Genomic DNA, 20,235 nt, shown 5'->3' on the forward strand with positions numbered 1-20,235 from the left:
AATCGTAGATAAGATAACACTAATTTTTTTAATGAGAATATTATCAGAAAAGCAGCTTGATCTGGTTTGCACCAATAATAGGGTTTCTTATTATCAGTATATTACAATTTGCACTTAAAAGTGTGTAATAAAATCCTGGCTTAGCCTAGGAATGACTGTATCAATCTGATATTTGTAAACATGAAAATTATGTGCTAATTAACTCTATTGTACGCAAAAAATTGAAATAATATTGGTTTTTGTATTTAAAAAACTACAATTTGAACAGGCACTTTAAGAAATCCTTATTAAAAATTAAAAAATCCCAAGTAAACATGTATTAGATAAAATAAATTATTATTCTAAGAGGGCTTAAATCTGGCCAACTGGCTGGCCACCCTAAACTCCACTATTGCCTGTGTCATCCGAGTTTTGATCATAGATAAGGCCACAAGTTAAATATTAATAATTTTTTTATTGAGAACATTATCAGAAAATTAGCTTGATGTAGTTTGCACCAATAATAGAGTTTCTTATCATCAGTATATTACAATTTCCACTTAAAAGTGTGTAATGAAATCCTGGCTTAACCTAGGAATGACTGTAAACAGTCTAATATTTGTAAACAAGTAAAAATTATGTGGTAATTAACTCCATTGTATGCAAAAAGTGGAAATAATATTGGGTTTTTTTAAATAAAAAACTATAATTTGCACAGGCAATAAGTTACTACTAATGACTCACTTTAGGAAGTCCTTATTAAAAATTAAAAAATCCCAAGTAAACATGTACGAGATAAAATAAATTATTATTCTAAGAGGGCTTAAATCTGGCCAACTGGCTGGCCACCCTAAGCCTCACTATTGCGGAAATTATGACAAGATTGTCAATATTTGCTCAAACAGTGTGTCATCCCAGTTTTAATCCTAGATAAGACAATAAACATGATAAGACTAATTTTTTTAATGAGAAAATTATCAGAAAAGCAGCTTGATCTAGTCTGCACCAATAATAGGGTTTCTTATCGTTAGTATATTACAATTTCCACTTAAAAGTGTGTAATGAAATCCTGGCTTAACCTAGGAATGACTGTAGACAGTCTAATATTTGTAAACACATAAAAATTATGTGCTAATTAACTCCATTGTACTAAAAAAGTGGAGATATTATTGGTTTTTTTAATTTAAAAATTACAATTAGCACACACCATAAATAACTATTAATGACTCACTTTAAGGCGAAGTCGTTATCAAAAATAAAAATATCCCAAGTAAACATGTACTCGATAAAGTGAATCTTGGGGATTTACTTTAATACAACAAATTTATTATGGGGTTTTATAAAAGAAAATTGATAGGAGTACCTACTTACCAGAGCTATAAATAAAAAGTTCACAGGCCAACCTGTCCGTGCCCATACACTTAAATATAATATCATAAGTCTCCAGGGCTTTCAGGTGCACCCCGGAGGGCAAAGCGGGGTGCATACACTGTGCCAACCGCTTACTTATTTTTATCCTGCGGGGAATCACTTGGAATTTTGTGTAGCTCAGTAACACCTAAAAAAAAAACTCCCTTGACTTTCAAAAGAAGGCCAAAATGTGGCCGAAACCATTGGGTTTCACTGTAACCTTTCCAGTTGTCCCTGAACTTTCCAAATTAAAAGGTCAACCTACCTTATTTAACTTTCCCAATGCGGAAATAAGGTCTGCCCACTCAGAAGTGTATTCGAAATTCTTCAAAGCCTTATCCACTGCGGCCACATACATCCGATACTTTGACTCCTTCATCAGGTCGTACTCTTCCATTGTAATTGATGTCATATTGTGGCTCCTTTATTTCACAATTTGCCCTAAATCTAATCGTATTTACGCCTTAATATGCCAACTATTAATAGTCATTAAGGGGGGCACTGCTGATTTCAATTAAAACCTATATCATAACATAAACAATAGAGCCCCCACACTCTTTGTACTTATTGTTTCTTAGGGGTTTTTTTGGTACGCACTGGCTGGAACACACTGGCACTCACATGTTAGTTTATTCAGGGGGGTTTTTTAAGGGTGGTTCAATTATAGGGAAAATATTGAATTTTATGGACGATTAACTGCTGATCACACAACACGATCATCTGACGTTTACTGTGGGTATATTTTGACAACCGTTTGACAGAAGACCGATGGGTCAGTGATGCTGTCACACGCGGTCCTGTCAGCCGTCACTTTCTTTGTTTATGTTTGCATGGGTGTGTTTTTTTGTGTTTTTTAATTGAAAATCTGAATATAAAAAGGGCTGCGCCCCCAAGGCAATGGACCCCTCTTCACCGAGAAACGGTCCGGGCTCTGAAAATCTGAACCTCAGCCTGGATATGGTAGACGAAATGAAACTGGACGAGGTGAATTACGAGAGCGACATATCGAGCTCTAGCTCAGATAGTTCCACTGCCCCCAGCATAAGTTCTGTAAGCACCAAGTCTTCGGGGAAAGGGCGGCATAGGCGACCCACACGCGCCAACCAGAGCCCCTCCCCGGCCACGAAAGCCAAAGATGCCAAGTCAAAGTACGACTACTTCACCAAACTCAATTACCTGTTCAGGGACGCACGGTTTTTCGTGATAAAATCGAACAATGCGGAGAACATTTCCCTCTCGAAAGCCAAAGGGGTGTGGTCCACCCTGCCTCAGAACGAGGCCAACCTAAACCAAGCCACCAGAGAGTCCCGAAACGTTTTGCTAATATTCTCTGTTAAAGAAAGTGGTAAATTTGCGGGGTTTGCTCGCCTAAAGGGCGAATCTCGTCATGACGTACCGGCAGTACCGTGGGTCCTCCCGGCAGGTCTCTCAGCCCGGGCTTTAGGAGGGGTTTTCGAAGTGGACTGGATCTGCCGCAAGGAATTACCCTTCACCAGCACCATGCACCTTTACAACCCCTGGAACGACGGGAAACCGGTGAAAATCGGACGGGATGGACAAGAAATCGAGCCCAGAGTAGCCGAGGAGCTTTGTCGCCTATTTCCCGAAGACGAAACGGTGGATCTAACCCCCATTTTAAAACTGGCCAAGGAAGCCTCCAAGAAACTGACCGTGAGAGGAGGAAAAGATGGGAGTCGCCACGTTAAGGCTCGAATGCCCCTCTCGGCTCGCCAACCGTTTCCCTTTAGGGGGGGCCGAGGAGGAGGAGGAGGAGGTGGAGGCTCCTCTTACAGGCGGAAGTTCTTTACGCCCAGCAGGATCATGAGCGCCCCCAGTTTCAGACGTTCCGCCTCCCCCAGGGGCAGGGAAAGGTAAGTGTGGTATCGGTTCAGCGAACAACTACTGTCCTATAATTATTCTTTTATAGACATTTTTTTGGGACCGTTTATAGTGATTTATATGACGAACAATCTGTGTGCGGTTAGGTTTATTTGATAGGACTGGTTGGTTTGCAGTCAATTAAATATGAACCAAGTGAGAGAACTGTTGTTGAAAAAAAATATTTATAAAGTATCACATTGCAAGGTTTTATTTTAAATTAAATTTGTAGCTGTGGGAAGCTGGTAAGTGCTGCTTTTATGTACAAATCAGCTTACTTTTGCTATGTTCTTTTTTATGAGATATAGGAGCCACTGTGGTAAGTGCAATATGGGTCATAAAAGGTATTTAAAAATATTTCTCGCCCTGCCTCTAGTCATATTTTCAACATGAGAAGTTGGTTTATTTGCCCAATGTATTAAAAGATTCAATAGTTTAGTGTCCTAAACCGGTTAGGCCATGTAATACAAGATTCTTGCTAAAAGTCTATTGGGTTTGGATCAGGGGTTTTAGGGAGCCATCATCATCAGAGGTTTGAACATGATTTTTTAAAAATTTAATAAAAATTCTTCTAGTGCACAGATTTTCTTAATTTTTTCTTTAGAAGCTTAAGAATATTCCAAAGAAACTTTAAAAAGAATAATCAACCTTATCTGAGGTCTAGCAGTAAAGTTATGGACCAAACTACTCAAAGAGTACCTCAATTTCCACTCTGACACGCAGCTTGAACATGATTTTTTAAAAATTGTATAAAAACCCTTCTAGTGCACAGATTTTCTTAATTCTTTCTTTAGAAGCTTAAGAATATTCCAAAAAAACTTTTAAAATAATAATGAACCTTATCTGAGGTCCAGCAGTAAAGTTATGGACCAAACTACTCCAAGAGTACCTCAATTTCCACTCTGACATGCAGCTTGAACATATTTTTTTTAAAATTATATAAAAACCCTTCTAGTGCACAGATTTTCTTAATTCTTTCTTCAGAAGCTAAGGAATATTCCAAATAAACTTTTAAAAGAATAATCAACCTTATTTGAGGTCCAGCAGTAAAGTTATGGGCCAAACTACTCAAAGAGTAACTCAATTTCTACACTGACATGCAGCTTGAACATGATTTTTTTTAAATTGTATAAAAACCCTTCTAGTGCACAGATTTTCTTAATTCCTTCTTTAGAAGCTTAAGAATATTCCAAAAAAACTTTTAAAATAATAATGAACCTTATCTGAGGTCTAGCAGTAAAGTTATGAACCCAACTACTCAAAGAGTACCTCAATTTCTACACTGACATACAGCTTGAACATGATTTTTTAAAAATTGAATAAAAACCCTTCTAGTGCACATATTCCCTTAATTCTTTCTTCAGAAGCTAGGGAATATTCCAAAGAAACTTTTAAACGAATAATCAACCTTATTTGAGCCCTAGAAGTAAAATTATGGGCAAAATCAAGAGAAAATTACATGGCCAAACGGGAAAAACGTCCTTCCACCCCTTAGAAACCGCCCTCAATATTAACGGAGGGTTTTCACTAGGTATTACTACGAAAGGGATCCCCCTAGGCCCTACACCGCAGCAGCTGCAGAGGCTTACGTGGCGGACTACATGCGTACCATGCAGCACCAGCTGCCCCCCTTGCCATACGCACCGCCCCCCGGTCTTTATTCGGGCAGTTTCGAGGGTTTACCCGCCCCCAGTAGGTCGGTTTTCGCTTTATAAAACCCGAAAAAAACCCTGGAAAAACGATTTTTTAATCATTCCAGATATTACGAGGGGTTAACCTTGGGGGAATTCGCCCCTTCCAGACTACCCGGTTACCCGGATAAGCGAAGCTACGATCGTACCGTCGAGGAATTCATCTGGAAGAACAAGGAGAGACGTACGTCGAGCAGCAATCGCGGATATTCCAGGGATCGGTCCAGGTCGCATTCCAGGGAGAGGGGGAGGGCGCGGTCCAGGGAACGCGAGAGGTTGAGGGAGAGGGAACGGGAACGCGAGAGAGAAAGGGAGAGGGAACGAGAACGGGAACGCGAGAGGGAAAGGGAGAGGGAACGCGAAAGGGAGGGCAGGGTGCGTGTGAGGGACCGGGAGGTGCGGTACCGGTACAACAGAGACAGGAGATGATTGAGGGAGAGGGTTGGGGTGGGAAAAGTGAGGGTCAGAAGACGATAAGGTTTATGGTCCTTTGACGGTTTTTTTTCGTATTAATAAGACGTGTATCGTATTATAGGCATATTAGAAACATAATAATAAAGGTCTCTATATATTAAAAAAAATGTTTTATTTAAGCATCCTGTATACAAACTTAATAAATATATGAGTTAACGTTTTTATACATTTTATCACTTTCACTCACTGGAATCTTATAGAACTTACATTGAATTAAATATAACTTTCTTCAGATTGATTTTCATTTACCCCCCAACTAGATTAACCCTTTTTTAGCTTAAAAACTGCCCTTTTCTGGTTTACTTTTGACCCCCCTTAGTTGATAACTTGCATCCTTGTTTTCTTTACAAATAAACCATGTACCCCATAACAGTTACACCAAATTAAAGCGTACGATCCCCAGATTCATTTTCACTTAACCCCCAACGAGATTAACCCTTTTTCAGCTTAAAAATTGCATTTTTCTGGTTGCTTTTGACTCCCTCTCAATTGATAATTTGCCTCCTTATTTTCTTTACAAATAAACCATGTACCCCCATGCCAATCACATCAAATTAAAGCGTACGATCCCCAGATTCATTTTCACTTAACCCCCAACGAGATTAACCCTTTTTCAGCTTAAAAATTGCATTTTTCTGGTTGCTTTTGACTCCCTCTCAATTGATAATTTGCCTGCTAATTTTCTTTACAAATAAACCATGTACCCCCATGCCAATCACATCAAATTAAAGCGTACGATCCCCAGATTCATTTTCACTTAACCCCCAACGAGATTAACCCTTTTTCAGCTTAAAAATTGCATTTTTCTGGTTGCTTTTGACTCCCTCTCAATTGATAATTTGCCTCCTTATTTTCTTTACAAATAAACCATGTACCCCCATGAAAATTACATCAAATTAAAGCTTACGACCCCTAGATTCATCTTAGCTAACCGCCTAAATAGTTTAACCATTTTTGAGCTTAAAAATGCCATTTTCAAGCTATTTCCAACCCCCAATTGCTGGCACTTTGCTTCCTTGTTTTCTATCCAAAAATAATCACTTGCCCCCACGATATTTACACCAAATTAAAGCTCGCGAATCCCAGAACCGTTTCCACTATCTTAAAACACTTTTCACCCCATTTTCGCGTTATTCAATTATAAAACGGCGCCAATTTTTTAATTAATAACCTCACTCGGGCATGCGCGTTTGACAGCACCGATCTGACACTGTTATGTCATAACAGTAAACATAACCTCAAATTTCCCTTACGGGAAGTTTACGTTGTGGTCGAGTTCCGAGGGGGTTTTTATTAAAATGCTTAAAATCCTACAACCGGGGCGCCCCAAACGGTTAGGCGGTCTCTTAAGCGAGTGTTTGTGCCGCTATTCCAGCGATAACACCGATAAAAAACCCCCGGGTTCGGGCGAAAATCGGGGTCAAGCGGTCCTGGTCAAGACACCCCCGGGGGAAAAAGCCCCGAAAAAACCGGCGGATTTTACCAAAGAGGACCTGCAATGGAGGAAACCGTGGCACGAGAAGCAGTTTCAGTATTATGACACCTTGAGGACGTTTTACTCGGTAAGTTTTTGCGTTATTTCACTTTTAAAGTACAAGAGTTATGCTTAAGGGAGTCCCGTCAGTGGTAATAATTAGTAAAGTAGCAAGGGTAAAAGGCGTTAATTTTAAAAAGGGGCCACTGGGAAGCCAGTGAAATTACACTAATGAATAATATACAGGGCCTTGACGGAGGCTTTTCTAGAGTCAAAGTAAACCGAGTCATAAGACGAACAAATTAGTGGTGTTATGTTTAACTCAATATAATCAATAACTCTTGGGTTTATAAGGTTATAACAGTTTTTTTATATAATTTTTTGATTTTTTGGGGTATTGAGAAAGTCAGAAACTTAAGGCCAAATTGATGGTACTACTTTAAATTACAAGAGTACTACTTACTACAAAGAGTGATATGAGGTGCAACGCTCACCATATTTCTACAGCCAGTAAAATAGACAAATCTCCTTGGATAAGGAATAGTAAAAGCTTTAAAATTAACACAGTTATTTGCCTTTTTTATGCTATAGTAAGACCACATTTGGAATATGCTTTCTGAATCTGGATGCCTTCAGCGCAAATCCACATAGATCAATAATTTTAATATTAAAATTTTATCAAATCGAAGAGATCAGTAAGTAGTGTTGCTTGTTTACCAAATCCTTATTAATATAAAATACAAAGACTGTGATTTAATTAAGTATATAAGTGTAATTGTTCCTAAAGTAAAACAAAGAATCCTAAATATTGATTTACAGCACATTATGCACTTTTAGATGAAGGAAATATTCAAAGTATAGACCAGAATGCTGTAGTATAATAGACCAGCAAAGCCAACAAATAAAGAAAAAATAAGACAAAAGATAAATGAACTTAAAAATACTCATGCTTCAGGGAAGGGTAAACTTATTAAAAAAGACCTTCTACTATTGTTCAATATAATTGCACCCACATTTGTCAAGCTTACCAACAACATACTGCAAACAGGAAAGTATCCTGACGAACTAAAAACAGCCAAAATTATTCCAGCCTATAAGAAGGGAGCACATGAACAACTATAGACCAATCTCACTGTTGAGCACTTTCTTAAAAGTGATTCTCGATGAACAAATTACATAAGATGGGTTTTTGTGGTATGTATATGTCACAACTTACTAAATTCATACTCAAGTGGTAGAAGGCATTACACTGTAGTAAATGGAGCAAATAGTAATGAACAATATAAAGACTTGGGACAAACCATAGCAGAGAATTTAGGTAGAGTTATAAGCTAGGAGCGATAAGAAGAGATGCACATCAACTGAATGAGAAATCGAGACTGTTTTTATATAACTACTTCCGTAGAACCACACCAGCGATACCTAAACTCTCTTGGTGTTCCATTACTTGTAATTACCCTTGTTGGTGTTTGTAATGAGTACAATAAATGAATAATTTTAAACCTGTGAAATATATAAAAAAACTACTTCAAAATGCCTCGAAAACATGCAAATCAATTGGCAAAATGTATATACTGACGGAAGGGTATTTAAACTTAAAAGTGGGCGCTTATAGCATATTGAATTTCTTGTTTAAAATAGGGATCGAGGAGCTTTCAGGTTCCATTTCGTCTCTTCGGTTCTGCTCTTTCTTTCACGTTTTCTGCTTTTTTGTTTTACCACTTCTGGGTCTCCTTGTAAGCCAGATTTACTGTACAATCCCTAACCTTCTTCAATGGTGCTCAATTTCAATTTAGGAGGATAATAATGCCTCCACTCTGGCCTGGATACAACAACCGATAAACCTTTCACCGAAGGCGATAAAAAAGTGGTGGGCCAGAAAGAAGGATTTCGAAGAGAGGTTTATGCAGCAGTACATTCCTGAGAGGCACAATATTTTAGGTAGGTTTACTCAAGTCTTGCTGTTAAGTTGGGGCCTCCTTTTTCTACAAAACAAGACTTTTAGGTCCTGAACTGGCTGCCGCCCATTTCATAGTTTACCGAGGGGGAGCGGTGAAGTTCCACGACGAAAACAAATGGATCAAAGCAATAGACGGTCACTACGAACTCCCCGATCGTTACAAGAAAGGGATGCACCTCCAAGCGATCGATTGTACGGACATGAATCTCCGTTACGAGGGTCTGGATAACCTCAGAAACTTAAAGAACCTGGAGTGGTTGAGCTTTAACTCGTGCAAACATATAGACGATTGGTGTTTGGACGTTATCACGAACGTATTCTCGCACAGTCTGCTCTATTTGGATCTGAGGAATTGCTTCAAGGTGACCGAGAGGGGGCTGGGGGCGGTGTATAAAATGCCCCATTTGAAGGTGCTCTATTTGGACGATTTGCTAAAAGACACGCGGTACGAGATGACGTGTTTGCTGTTGGAGGAGCTCAATCCGCAGTTGACCATCAAAAGTGACGTGATTGATTTTGAAATAAAATGATTTGTATAAAGCTGTTTCAGTATTTGGATAATATTAATTAAATTTGAGATTTTTATAATTTATTTTGTTTTATTTGTCACTTTATTGGAACCCTTCCTGCTTGGAAATCGTTATATTTTTCAGGTAAGTACAGTATTCTTAACTTATTTTTTTGCAATAGAAAGAACCAATTGACTTGCAGTCTTTTCTTAGTAGATACTTGAGAAACGGTTCTGTAATTTGCATGTAAATTTGACTTGATTTAAAGTTTTAACTGGCATTTTCGAGGCATTTTTTGAGCATTCATTTTTTCAAAAATTTTTTGTGCCGTTGCTATTTATTTTAGAAAAAAACGTTATTAAAGTTTTGTGTTGCTATTTTGATGCCTTACCTCATGGTAACTTTTGTTTTTTATTTTTAAAAAAATTTGTAATTTTGAATATTTTCAGTCAAAAAATTGGTCTGTTTTTCAAAAAACCTTAATAACTCCGTTAATATTCGACTTAGAGCAAAATGGTACTCTAGCATTTTTTCAGGCATTATCACATAGAAACTAAAACAGTAATAAAAATTTTAATTTTCCTCATAAATTTCCAGAAAATTGGAAAAATAGAAAAATCAGTTTTTCTGGATTTTCCAGAAAACGGCCTTATATAGGGACTTGCATTCTTTTGTAAATGATAGTGCTCCTTAGGGCCGACAACTTTTGTTTGAAACATTTTTTCCGAAAGTCAATAGTTTATCCATAAAAAAATTAAAATGGATTTTAAGGATTTTTTCACGGGGGTACCCCTAGCAAAATTTTGGAAAAAATCGAATGTAAGTAAATTTATTTTTTTTTGCTTTAAATTTCTTTATGGTAATTTTCGTGCCCTAAATCGACAAAAACTCAAAAAAATATTGAGTTTGACTCAATTTTTGAGGCATTTTTTGAGTATTAATATTTTCAAAAATTTTTTGTGCCGTTGCTATTTATTTCAGAAAAAAATGCAATTGAGGTTTTTTGTTGCTATTTTGATGCTTTACCTGATGGTAACTTTTGTTTTTAATTTTTAAAAAAATTTGTAATTTCGAAATTTTTCAGTCGAAAAAAAGGTCTGTTTTTTAAAAATCCTTAATAACTCTGTTAATATTCGACTTAGAGCAAAAAGGTACTCTAGCATTTTTTTAAGCATTATTATATAGAAACTAAAACAGAAATAAAAACTTTACTTTTCTTTATAGATTTTGAAAAAATTGGAAAAATAGAAAATTCAGTTTTTCTGGATTTTCCAGAAAACGGCCTTATATAGGGACTTGCATTCTTTTGTAAATGATAGTGCTCCTTAGGGCCGACAACTTTTGTTTGAAACATTTTTTCCGAAAGTCAATAGTTTATCCATAAAAAAATTAAAATGGATTTTAAGGATTTTTTTACGGGGGTACCCCTAGCAAAATTTTGGAAAAAATCGAATGTAAGTAAATTTATTTTTTTTTGCTTTAAATTTCTTTATGGTAATTTTCGTGCCCTAAATCGACAAAAACTCAAAAAAATATTGAGTTTGACTCAATTTTTGAGGCATTTTTTGAGTATTAATATTTTCAAAAATTTTTTGTGCCGTTGCTATTTATTTCAGAAAAAAATGCAATTGAGGTTTTTTGTTGCTCCTTTAATGTTTTACTTGATGGTAACTTTTGTTTTTTATTTTCAAAAAAATTTGTAATTTCGAAATTGAAAAAAAGGGTTTTTCAAAAATCCTTAATAACTCCGTTAATATTCGACTTAGAGCAATAAGGTACTTAGGCATTTTTTTAGTCATTATTACATAGAAACGAAAACCAAAATAAAAGTATTCATTTTCCTCATAGATTTTCAGAAAATTGGAAAAATATCATTTTTCCCAAATTGCTCAGGAATCAGTCCTAAATTAGAAATAAAACACAATTCAAGTCATGTTTCTTTAATACCTAACCATAATAATAAATAAACAATATCCAGATGTTATTATATACAAGGGAAAAAATACACATATTTGCCAATTCGACGTTAGTAATGTTTATATATTAGTGAAAATCGAAAATTATCAAGTGATATGTATTAAAATACAATTAATTAAACAACCTACTTTATTTATGTATATAAAAATGGTCGTGTGAAAAAGTCAGGGGGGGGTATACTAGCAACACTTTTTACATACACTTAGAGATTTGAAGGGAAATAGCGAAACAAAATGGGAAAATCTACAAGTAGGGTGTGGCTGAAAGTGTGAGAGGTGGGGGATCCTATTTGTGGCCTAATTATGCCTTTTCACCTACTAAAAGCATAAGTTACGCACCTGATTGTCTTAGTGCTACTATTGGCGAAAAGTCCATAAAAAAAATTATTCGCACCCTGTATATCTGCCTTGTTTTCGTTATATTATATACCAGGTCAGAATAATCTCGTTTTTTTTTCGCCTTTTTTTTTAGAAAATTAACCTTCTTTGTCACTATATATTAGTTAATTAATAATCTTAAAAATATTGACAAACATTTTTTTGTTTTTTTCTTTCTCGAACCTTAAAACTAAAAAAAGGAACGAAACTTTCGTCAGTGTTTATTTATGCCCATATTTCTTCTTATAATTCTAGAACAATTCTTTTATATTTATACATTATCGGGGTGTATTTACACGAGAAAAAAAGATTCGAATAACCCTCGTAATTGAGAAATAATAATCACGCCCCCCGGTCAGCTGACAGGCGTCACGTGATCGGGCCTATAGGTAAACAGACGCGTCACGTGGCTATCCAAGATGGCCGCCGTCCGTTACTTACCGGGGGCGGTTTAAGAGTTTCATTATGTACAATAATTGGCAGTAAATATTTGAAAAGGGGTGGGGGAGAGCCTTATGTTTATTCGAAAAATTCCATAATATTATTATTATTATTATTATTCGTAAATCACAAATTTGACGTTTTACATACTGCATTAAACAGTACTTTTAGAATCGCGTTTGAAACAAAAAATGTACAGTTTTTTTTTGTACAATTAGATACTTGAAAAACATTCTTTTTTTTGGGGTGGGGGTGGGACGGGGAGAGGGTACAACCAGAATTTTTTTTTGTACATATTTGAGCATTTCTCTTCAGGATCTTTTACAACAATTTACATAGTAATTAATAATATATTATTACTGTTTAATAATGAAAGGATACTTTTTTGTTAATAAAGAGATATGCAAAAATTCACGATATTTTCAAAAAACGATTACATATATGTATTTTTTACATTAACAATTAATACAAGAGGTTCAAACAGTCTTATTCAGTCCTCGCGAGTTTATACAGAGCTTATACCCTGTATATGAAAATATAATACAAAAGGAGGCGTTATTTAATTTATATTTCCACTACTAATTGGTCAGAGAATATTTTTCAAGTATTACAACTAAGCACCTCAAAGATGCCCCAGGGCCTCCATGACCACCGGATTTAAGGTTCGTTGATTTAAGGTGCTTAAATTGCCATTTTAATTTCCTATAGGAATTGAATGAATATCACATTTAAAAACCTAAAAAACATCTTACAGGGTGTCCCATTCAAGGGTACACTCTACATATAAATCTAGAAGCGACCAGAATGTACAGCTCGAAGGGTAAAAAATCTACTGACGCGCCCCCCTTTCTCGGGGCCACCCTGTATAACATTCAATTATTATTTTCGCTATCTAATAATTCCTGTTTCATTTGAGTCCCGAACCAAATCTGTAATGTACAATATACCGTCGCGGATATGTCGTATTATAATGCGTGGCCTATACAACGTTAGGGTTAAACCCGAGGTTTTTCCTTTGCAAGAAAAGGTGGATCTCGGAGAATCTGGGCCTATCGGGGCCGTTACGTTTCCAGCATTCTCCCATCAGGTCGTAGATCTCCCTGGGGCACAAGGGGGGCCTCGGGAGGTACCTGGAAATCCCTCGTTTTAACGGAAACCACTCACGTATACAGGGTGTTTCAAATTCGACCCTCGATATGGCGATCTCGAGAAATTTAAAAAATGGTTACGAAGATATTCGAAAAAATATGAAATTGAAAAAAATCGATTTTATTTTTTTCTGAAGTTGTTTCTTATGCGATTTTAAAATAATTTGCACTTTTGCGTTGCCACTTTCTTTGTGCTACATGATGGTGTTTTTAGATTTTTAATACGACGTTTTTTCTTTTACCTATATGATTAAAATTTATTATAAATGTAATGTGGACCGATGAAAGGACATTTACAAACTGTGGCTTTTTTAACAGTAATAATAAACGCATTTAGAGCCGAAATAATCCTCAGGGAAATTTTAATGATCTTTTCATTTTAATGTTTTAAAATAAGTTTTTCTTTTCATATTTTTGAAGTCAGAATTTTTAAATAGATTTTAAAATATTCCGGATTTTCCGAGCATTTTTATATTATTCCAGGCATTTGGAATAAAATTTGTTTTATTCCTGGACTTTAGGGTCATTTTCCATGTGTTTCAAGAATTTCAAATAATTTTTCTTTATAATAATTTTAATGTTGTAGGATAAGTTTTTGTCTTCAATTTTTAATTCCAGAAATGTTGAAGTAAAAAAATAAATTTTTGGAATTTTCCACAATTTTCGAACACCCTTAGAATATTTCAGGCAATTGGAATAAAATTCTTTCAAGTATTTTAAATAATTTATCTTTTGATTTTAATGTCCTGAAATAATTCTTTCTTTTCAATTTTAAATTCCGGAATTTTTGAAAGTTTTAACATTTTCCAGATTTTTGTGAGCATTTTTGTCGTATTCCAGGCATTTGGATAAAATTTGGTTTTATTCTAGGACCTTAGAGGTCAACTATCACGTCTTCCAAGTATTTCAAATAATTTTTCTTTCAATTTTAATGTATACTACTACTCTTTTACTATACCTACTACTCTTTTATTCCAAAATTTCTGGAATTAAAAAAGAATTTTCCAGATTTTTCGAATATCTTTATAATATTCCAGTTATTTGGAATAAAATATTATTCTTCCTAGTATTTTAAATCATTTATCTTTGAATTTTAATGCACTGAAATCATTTTTCCTTTTAAATGTTAAATTCCGGAACTTTTGAAAGTTTTAACATTTTTCAGATTTTTTTGAGTACTTTTGTGATATTCCAAGCATTTGGAATAAAATCTTGTTTTATTTCAGGACTTTGGAATCATTTTCCACGTCTTCCAGGTATTTCAAATCACTTTTCTTTCAATTTTAATGTTTTAAAATAGATTTTGGTTTTCAATTTTGAATTTCAGAATTTTTAAAGTAACTTTTAACAGTTTTCATACTTTTTGAGTATTTTTATATTATTCCAGGCATTTGCAATAAAATTTTGATTTATTCCAAGATCCTGAGGTATTTTTTTCAGGTCTTTGCCATATAATGTTTTTATTTAATTTTTAGGTTTTTCTTTAATTTAACGCTATTGCGTTTTTAAGATTTTTTTTTATAAATTTGAGAAATTGGCATGTTTTTGGTTTTTATTCCAGGCTTTTAGGATCAGTTTTTCTATTTTCCAGGAATTTTGCGTAATTTTCTGTCTTCCAAGGATTTAACGTAATTTTGTAAAATAAAATGGAAAATTACTTCCAATAATAAGGGTGTAACTCTGAAGTTATGTGTTTGCACTACTAAACATGGCGCCTATAAGAAATAACAAAGTTGATGAAAAAAGACGAAACGACGTGTTAAAAATCTAAAAACACCACCATGTAGCACAAGAAAAGTGGCAGCTAAAAAATAAACTCAGAAAAAAAATAAAATTGATTTTTCAAATTTCCTATTTTTTCGGAACCATTCGGAATTTTAATTTTTTTTAAATTGCATATTGCATCCTCAACTTTGCCCCAATTTAACGATCGTCGTATCTCTTACAGATTCCGAGATCCTCATGTTGCGGGTCGAATTTGAAACACCCTGTATATTAAATTAAAATTTGTCAGACCTACAAACGAAAAAAGAACGTTATATTTTGTTATAATACTGACCAATTAACTTACGGTGTTCCCTATTTGGTTTGCACAAGGTTCATCTACGGCATGCATTAGTTTTAACCAAATTCCACTTGGCTTAATTATTTTTTTGTCTCTTTTTTCTAATTGAGTGTGAGCAAATGTAATATTTTGTCCATGTTTCGACCTCTATGAAATCAATACAACAATAACGCACCTAATTTTCAAATAAATCAGACTTGATTTAAAAAAAACCTAAATCAAAATGATGAAATAGCCCAGCTGTGAAAAAACTTGATATCTCGGCACCTAAATGACCAATTAACTTACGCTCTTCAGCAATGGATTCACAAAAAACCCATCTACCATTAAAAAGAAATTTCTTACCGTTGACACCCGTCGTTTTGGTACCAATGGTTCGAATTCTCGACCACTTGCTCGCTGGTGAGTTCCGCGTACGGTTGCTGCGTGCACAACATCAAAATCTCCCAGAGGGTGACCGCGAACGACCAGACGTCACTTTTGGTCGTTTGTCGGCCCTAAAACACCCCCAATATACCAAACAAATCACGAAATTACGAAGAAATTACCAGTAAAAGGGCCTCCCAGGACATCCACCTCAGGGGCAACCTGGCCTTCGTATCGCTTATGTAATACTCACTCTCATACCTGTCACAGTACATGGCATGATCTGAGACTTTTACGGTGTAATTCTTGTCTATAACGCAATTCCTATAGGGAGATAAAAAAATTATTTATTTACTCATTAATTTTTTATAAACTGATCTTGCCTTGCCGCCAGGTCCCTATGGACCAGATCCAGGGACTCCAGGTACTTCATTCCGGAGGCTATCTGGGTCGCCACGTAGATCAGCGATCCGTAGCTGTAACAATTAGAGAAAAAACGTCCCCCTTATATTTATCCTGGAAAAATTGGAAACTTTTCCGATAAGATCCGAGTCACGTGTGCTCGCGACCCAGTTTTCGCGCCTAATTCGCGGAATTTACGGGCGTTATCGTGTTCGGCACCTTCCTTCCGCGCTTCTAATAAAACCTTATGAAATTCGAAATTTACTTGGAGTTTCGAATTCATTTTGATCAGTTTTCAGTTTTTACCTCCAAGCCACTTCAGTCAGTTATGGCCAAATATAAATTATCAATTATAAATTATGCTACTAGGAAGAGAAAAATACGAACTCCAATTGCCTGGACGAAAACTGAAATTTCTCGTCAAGTCAGGCCTCTGGCTAAGTATCCAAGGCATTAGATGTGAGTTTTCATTTTATTCCAGGCATTTAAAGTAATTTTTTACGTCTTCCAATAGATAAGCACAGTTTTTTCAAGCTTTTACTGGATACAGATTCCAGGCATTCGAACGGGAAGGCATAGTGTTATATTCTGAATTCGAAATTAAATAATTTATCCCAAGCAACACACGATAGTTAAATAAATGTGTTTTATGCATCGCATCGGGCGGCATTTTTTGATGTACAAAGAAAAAATTAATTTTTACCAACGATGTCCATAAGGGATTTATCGTAAATATACTGCATCTTTCTAAAATAAATTCATTTTTTTAAATCCTTGTTTAGTTTTGGGTAAATTTGTATGCTTGATTTTTTTTTTTAATTTGTATATCTTATTTGGTATAATTATTGTTTCATACACGTTAAGGCATTTCCTATTTTTTTCTGTATGGTATCCCATTATTAAGCTCTGAGATATATACATGTATGAAAAGTATATCGTATCCTACACAGTGGCATATATGTGACATCGGGGTTATTTTATCAGATATTTGAGGTGTAGTGATCGAATGTAAATTTATCGTTAATGTATTTAAATGCCGAAATTTTCTCCCATTTGTAAACAGAATCGTATATTATATACGTATATTCTCACCTATAATTTTCTTGAAAAGCATTTTTCTCTCAGGCAATTCTTTTGTGGAAAAAAAACAGTTTTTCATTAACCTTACCCTTATCCCCCCACCCACCCCACACAACTTACCAGTAAGAAATTGTTTTCAAAAATCATTGTTTTCCAAATAATACGCATGAATAACAGCTGGTTTCCTCGTTAATATTTAATCTAATAACACAGTTCATTTAAATTTGATATAATTATATATACATGTATAGTAATAAATATTTAATATAAAAACGTGATTGGATATTATAGACGAAAAACGGTGATTTTTCCAAAGAATCTCTCACTGGGAAAATGTTTGGGGTGGGTGGGGGGGCAAGGGCTGTGTTAATAAAAAACAATGTTTTTGCAGGAAATATATAATTTATATTTAATTTAATAACACTGGTTATGTAAATTTAATATAATTATATAGTTAAGTATTTATTATAAAAACAGTGTCATTAGATTGGATAATATGGACGAAAAATAGTGATTTTTCCTTGACGAAATACGGTTGATAAATATAGCATAACCAAAAATTTACTAAAAAATCATCGAATAAATATATATTTAACGATAATAATATATGATGTATTGCTTGGGTCCTAGGGGCGCCAAAGACGTCCCTTAATCCACCCCACTCACTAAGTTAAAATTTCTCAGATAAACAGCGCGATTCCCGATTACTGTTTGCTCTCTTGGAGTCAGCGTTTGCTAATTAACGTGGGTTTTAGATCTAAAACTGGATTGGCACAGCTACAAAGCTCTTTCAGCCAGTTTCTCTCCCAATCAGTTTACATAAAATTAGTCATCATAAAGGAATTTTTTAGTTTGGAAGCTCATGTACTTGGTCTGTTTGATATGAATTTTCATGCAAGCCTGTCTGAGAAAAAACCGTCTAATATTTTTGATAATTAGTCTGTGCAGCTACCTTATTAGATCAGTTTTTCCCCCATCAGTTTACTTAAAAGTGATCAAAAGTTATTGCGAATTTTTATTTGAAAACTCTCGTCCCTGATCGAAATACAACAGTTCAAACAAGACATCGACAAAATGCTTTGGAGGTTAACTAGTCAATAGAGCTAAGAGCTGTCTGTGTACACTACATAGCTGTAAAATAGCTCTTCCAGTCAGTTCTTCCCTCATTGTTTCAAGACTCTTATCTAACTAATCAAAATTAAATTAAAAGCTTTTTAGTGTGCCTCAATCCAAAATTCCACAGTAAAAAATAAATTTAATTAAACAACCGTCGTTTTGTTTTGAGAGCTTCTATTATAATAATAACAACAATACTGAAATTTAATTAATATACTAAACAAACAAGGGGCACTATTTATTAATATTTTTTGCCTTTTACGGACTGGCAATCCAAAATCTAATTAATAACGGGGTAATTTTCGCAAAAATCAAGTTTCACTCGGAGAGAAAAAAAGCATCGAAAACTCCCATAATCGAGTTAAAACTTTAATGCATTTACTCAGCTATTGTAACTCTCGGAGATATAATTGCGTTAAGTGTGGCTCTCCCCCGTATCTTCGGCGGGGTGTTTTTTTTGGAAAAAAATTACTGGAATTCGCTATTTGCGCTCGAACGAGCTTAAAAACCGAGTCCAGTAATTTTTGCTACATCGGCAAGATTACCGTCGGGGGGTAGTTTATGCCCCTAAGTGGGTTATCGGACGAGAGCTAGATAATTGTTGTGTAACTTTGAACCCACCCAAGCAACACATCATATATTATTATTGTATTATATTATATATTTATTATATTTTCTTTTATATTTATTATATATATATTATTAATTATTATTATATATTTTATATTTATTCAACGATTTTTTAGTAAATTTTTGGTTTTGGTATATTTATTAAACTGTAGAGTATACATATATCATATACGATACTGTTTACAAAAGGAATAAAATTTCGGCATTTAAAAAATTGACACGGATCTTACATATCTAGTTTTTAAACTCGATTACGACACCTCAAATATTTGACAAAATTCTTGTGAAAAATCACTGTTTTTCGTTTATATTATCCAAACTAATAGCGCTGTTTTTTATGCTAAATATTTATATATAAAATTATATCAAATTTAAATAAACAGTGTTATTCAATTAAATATTGAATTTATATTTCCTGCAAAAACTTTGTTTTTCATTAACACAACGCTTAACCCCCCACCCACCCCCAACCTTTGCCCAGTAAGAAATTCTTGTGAAAAATCACCGTTCTTTGTCCATAATATCCAATCTAATAGCACTGTTTTTGTATTAAATATTTATTAATAAATATATATAATTATATCTAATTTAAATAAAGAAACTGTGTTAGTAGATTAGATAATAACGACGAAACCAGCTGTTATTAATGTGTATTATATTGGAAAACAATGATTTTTGAAAACAATTTCTTACTGGTAAGTTGTGTGGGGTGGGTGGGGGGTTAAGGGTATGGTTAATAAAAAACAGTTTTCTTGCAGAAAATAGTTGCCTAAGAAAAAATGCTTTTTAAGAAAATTATAGGTGATAAAAATTGCAGTAATTGTGCCATTTTTTATCGCAAATAAAAGCAAATTCAGTTCTTATAAGATAAATCATTAAGTTTTGAAACAAATTTAATTTTTTTAAAATTCTAGACATTTTTTTATTATCTAGGTTCTTACTGGAGGTGCTATTTTGCAGCAGCTCAGTTCAGTAGTTGGAAATGTTAATGGAAATCTACTGAAATTGATGAGGGGCTCGAATATCCAAACAAAAAAGTCCTCCAACCTATTTCTATAATATAAAGTGCCCAAAATGTCTGTGATAATTTTTCTGTGGTGCTAAGATCTGAGTTGCACACGTACCTAGCTACAAAATAGCTTATTTAGTAAGTTTTTTCTCCTTCAGTTTACTTAACAGTGGTCAAAAGATATTGAGATGCCAACGTGACTTTTTCAGTTTGCAAGCTCATATCTCTGTTCTGTTTGAACATGAATTT

At 34.5% G+C, this 20,235-nt stretch overlaps 4 protein-coding genes across 9 annotated transcripts in view; 2 read left to right on the plus strand and 2 right to left on the minus strand.

The window, feature by feature from the left end:
* Nucleotides 1–2,111, minus strand: part of LOC126747743 (protein dopey-1 homolog) — a 33,522-nt gene extending 31,411 nt beyond the window's left edge. For all 3 annotated transcript variants that reach the window (XR_007664368.1, XR_007664369.1, XM_050456541.1), the window contains exons 1-2: nt 1,655–2,111; nt 1,351–1,537 (exon numbers count right to left, since the gene is read on the minus strand). Coding sequence is in view for 1 of the 3 variants with exons in the window: in XM_050456541.1 (XP_050312498.1) it covers nt 1,351–1,537; nt 1,655–1,801 (334 nt within the window). In the remaining 2 variants the exon portion in view is untranslated. The remainder of the gene's footprint in view (nt 1–1,350; nt 1,538–1,654) is intronic.
* Nucleotides 2,112–2,172: 61 nt separating this feature from the next.
* LOC126747746 (YTH domain-containing protein 1-like) lies at nt 2,173–5,539 on the plus strand. The gene is made up of 3 exons (XM_050456547.1): nt 2,173–3,260; nt 4,799–4,963; nt 5,027–5,539. The coding sequence occupies exons 1-3, from the start codon at nt 2,287–2,289 to the stop codon at nt 5,385–5,387; spliced, it is 1,500 nt and encodes a 499-aa protein (XP_050312504.1). The 5' UTR covers nt 2,173–2,286; the 3' UTR covers nt 5,388–5,539.
* Nucleotides 5,540–6,662: 1,123 nt separating this feature from the next.
* Nucleotides 6,663–9,454, plus strand: LOC126747335 (distal membrane-arm assembly complex protein 2). Its single transcript, XM_050455890.1, has 3 exons — nt 6,663–6,994; nt 8,703–8,847; nt 8,912–9,454. Exons 1-3 carry the CDS (start codon nt 6,731–6,733, stop codon nt 9,394–9,396), a joined length of 894 nt encoding a protein of 297 aa, XP_050311847.1. The 5' UTR covers nt 6,663–6,730; the 3' UTR covers nt 9,397–9,454.
* A 1,845-nt stretch (nt 9,455–11,299) lies between these two features.
* The window catches only part of LOC126747344 (discoidin domain-containing receptor tyrosine kinase B-like), a 147,348-nt gene continuing 138,412 nt past the window's right edge, over nt 11,300–20,235 (minus strand). For 3 of the 4 annotated variants that reach the window (XM_050455905.1, XM_050455903.1, XM_050455904.1), the window contains 4 exons: nt 16,133–16,225; nt 15,932–16,073; nt 15,729–15,880; nt 11,300–13,300 (listed from right to left, as the gene is read on the minus strand). In XM_050455905.1, the coding sequence (XP_050311862.1) occupies nt 13,150–13,300; nt 15,729–15,880; nt 15,932–16,073; nt 16,133–16,225 (538 nt within the window). In that variant the 3' untranslated portion in view covers nt 11,300–13,149. Of the gene's footprint in view, nt 13,301–13,745; nt 15,531–15,728; nt 15,881–15,931; nt 16,074–16,132; nt 16,226–20,235 lie in introns of those variants that run through there. The other variant, XM_050455906.1, reaches the window with a different exon arrangement.

This window comes from Anthonomus grandis, chromosome 19 (assembly GCF_022605725.1).
Source record: "Anthonomus grandis grandis chromosome 19, icAntGran1.3, whole genome shotgun sequence".
Classification (NCBI taxonomy): domain Eukaryota; kingdom Metazoa; phylum Arthropoda; class Insecta; order Coleoptera; family Curculionidae; genus Anthonomus; species Anthonomus grandis.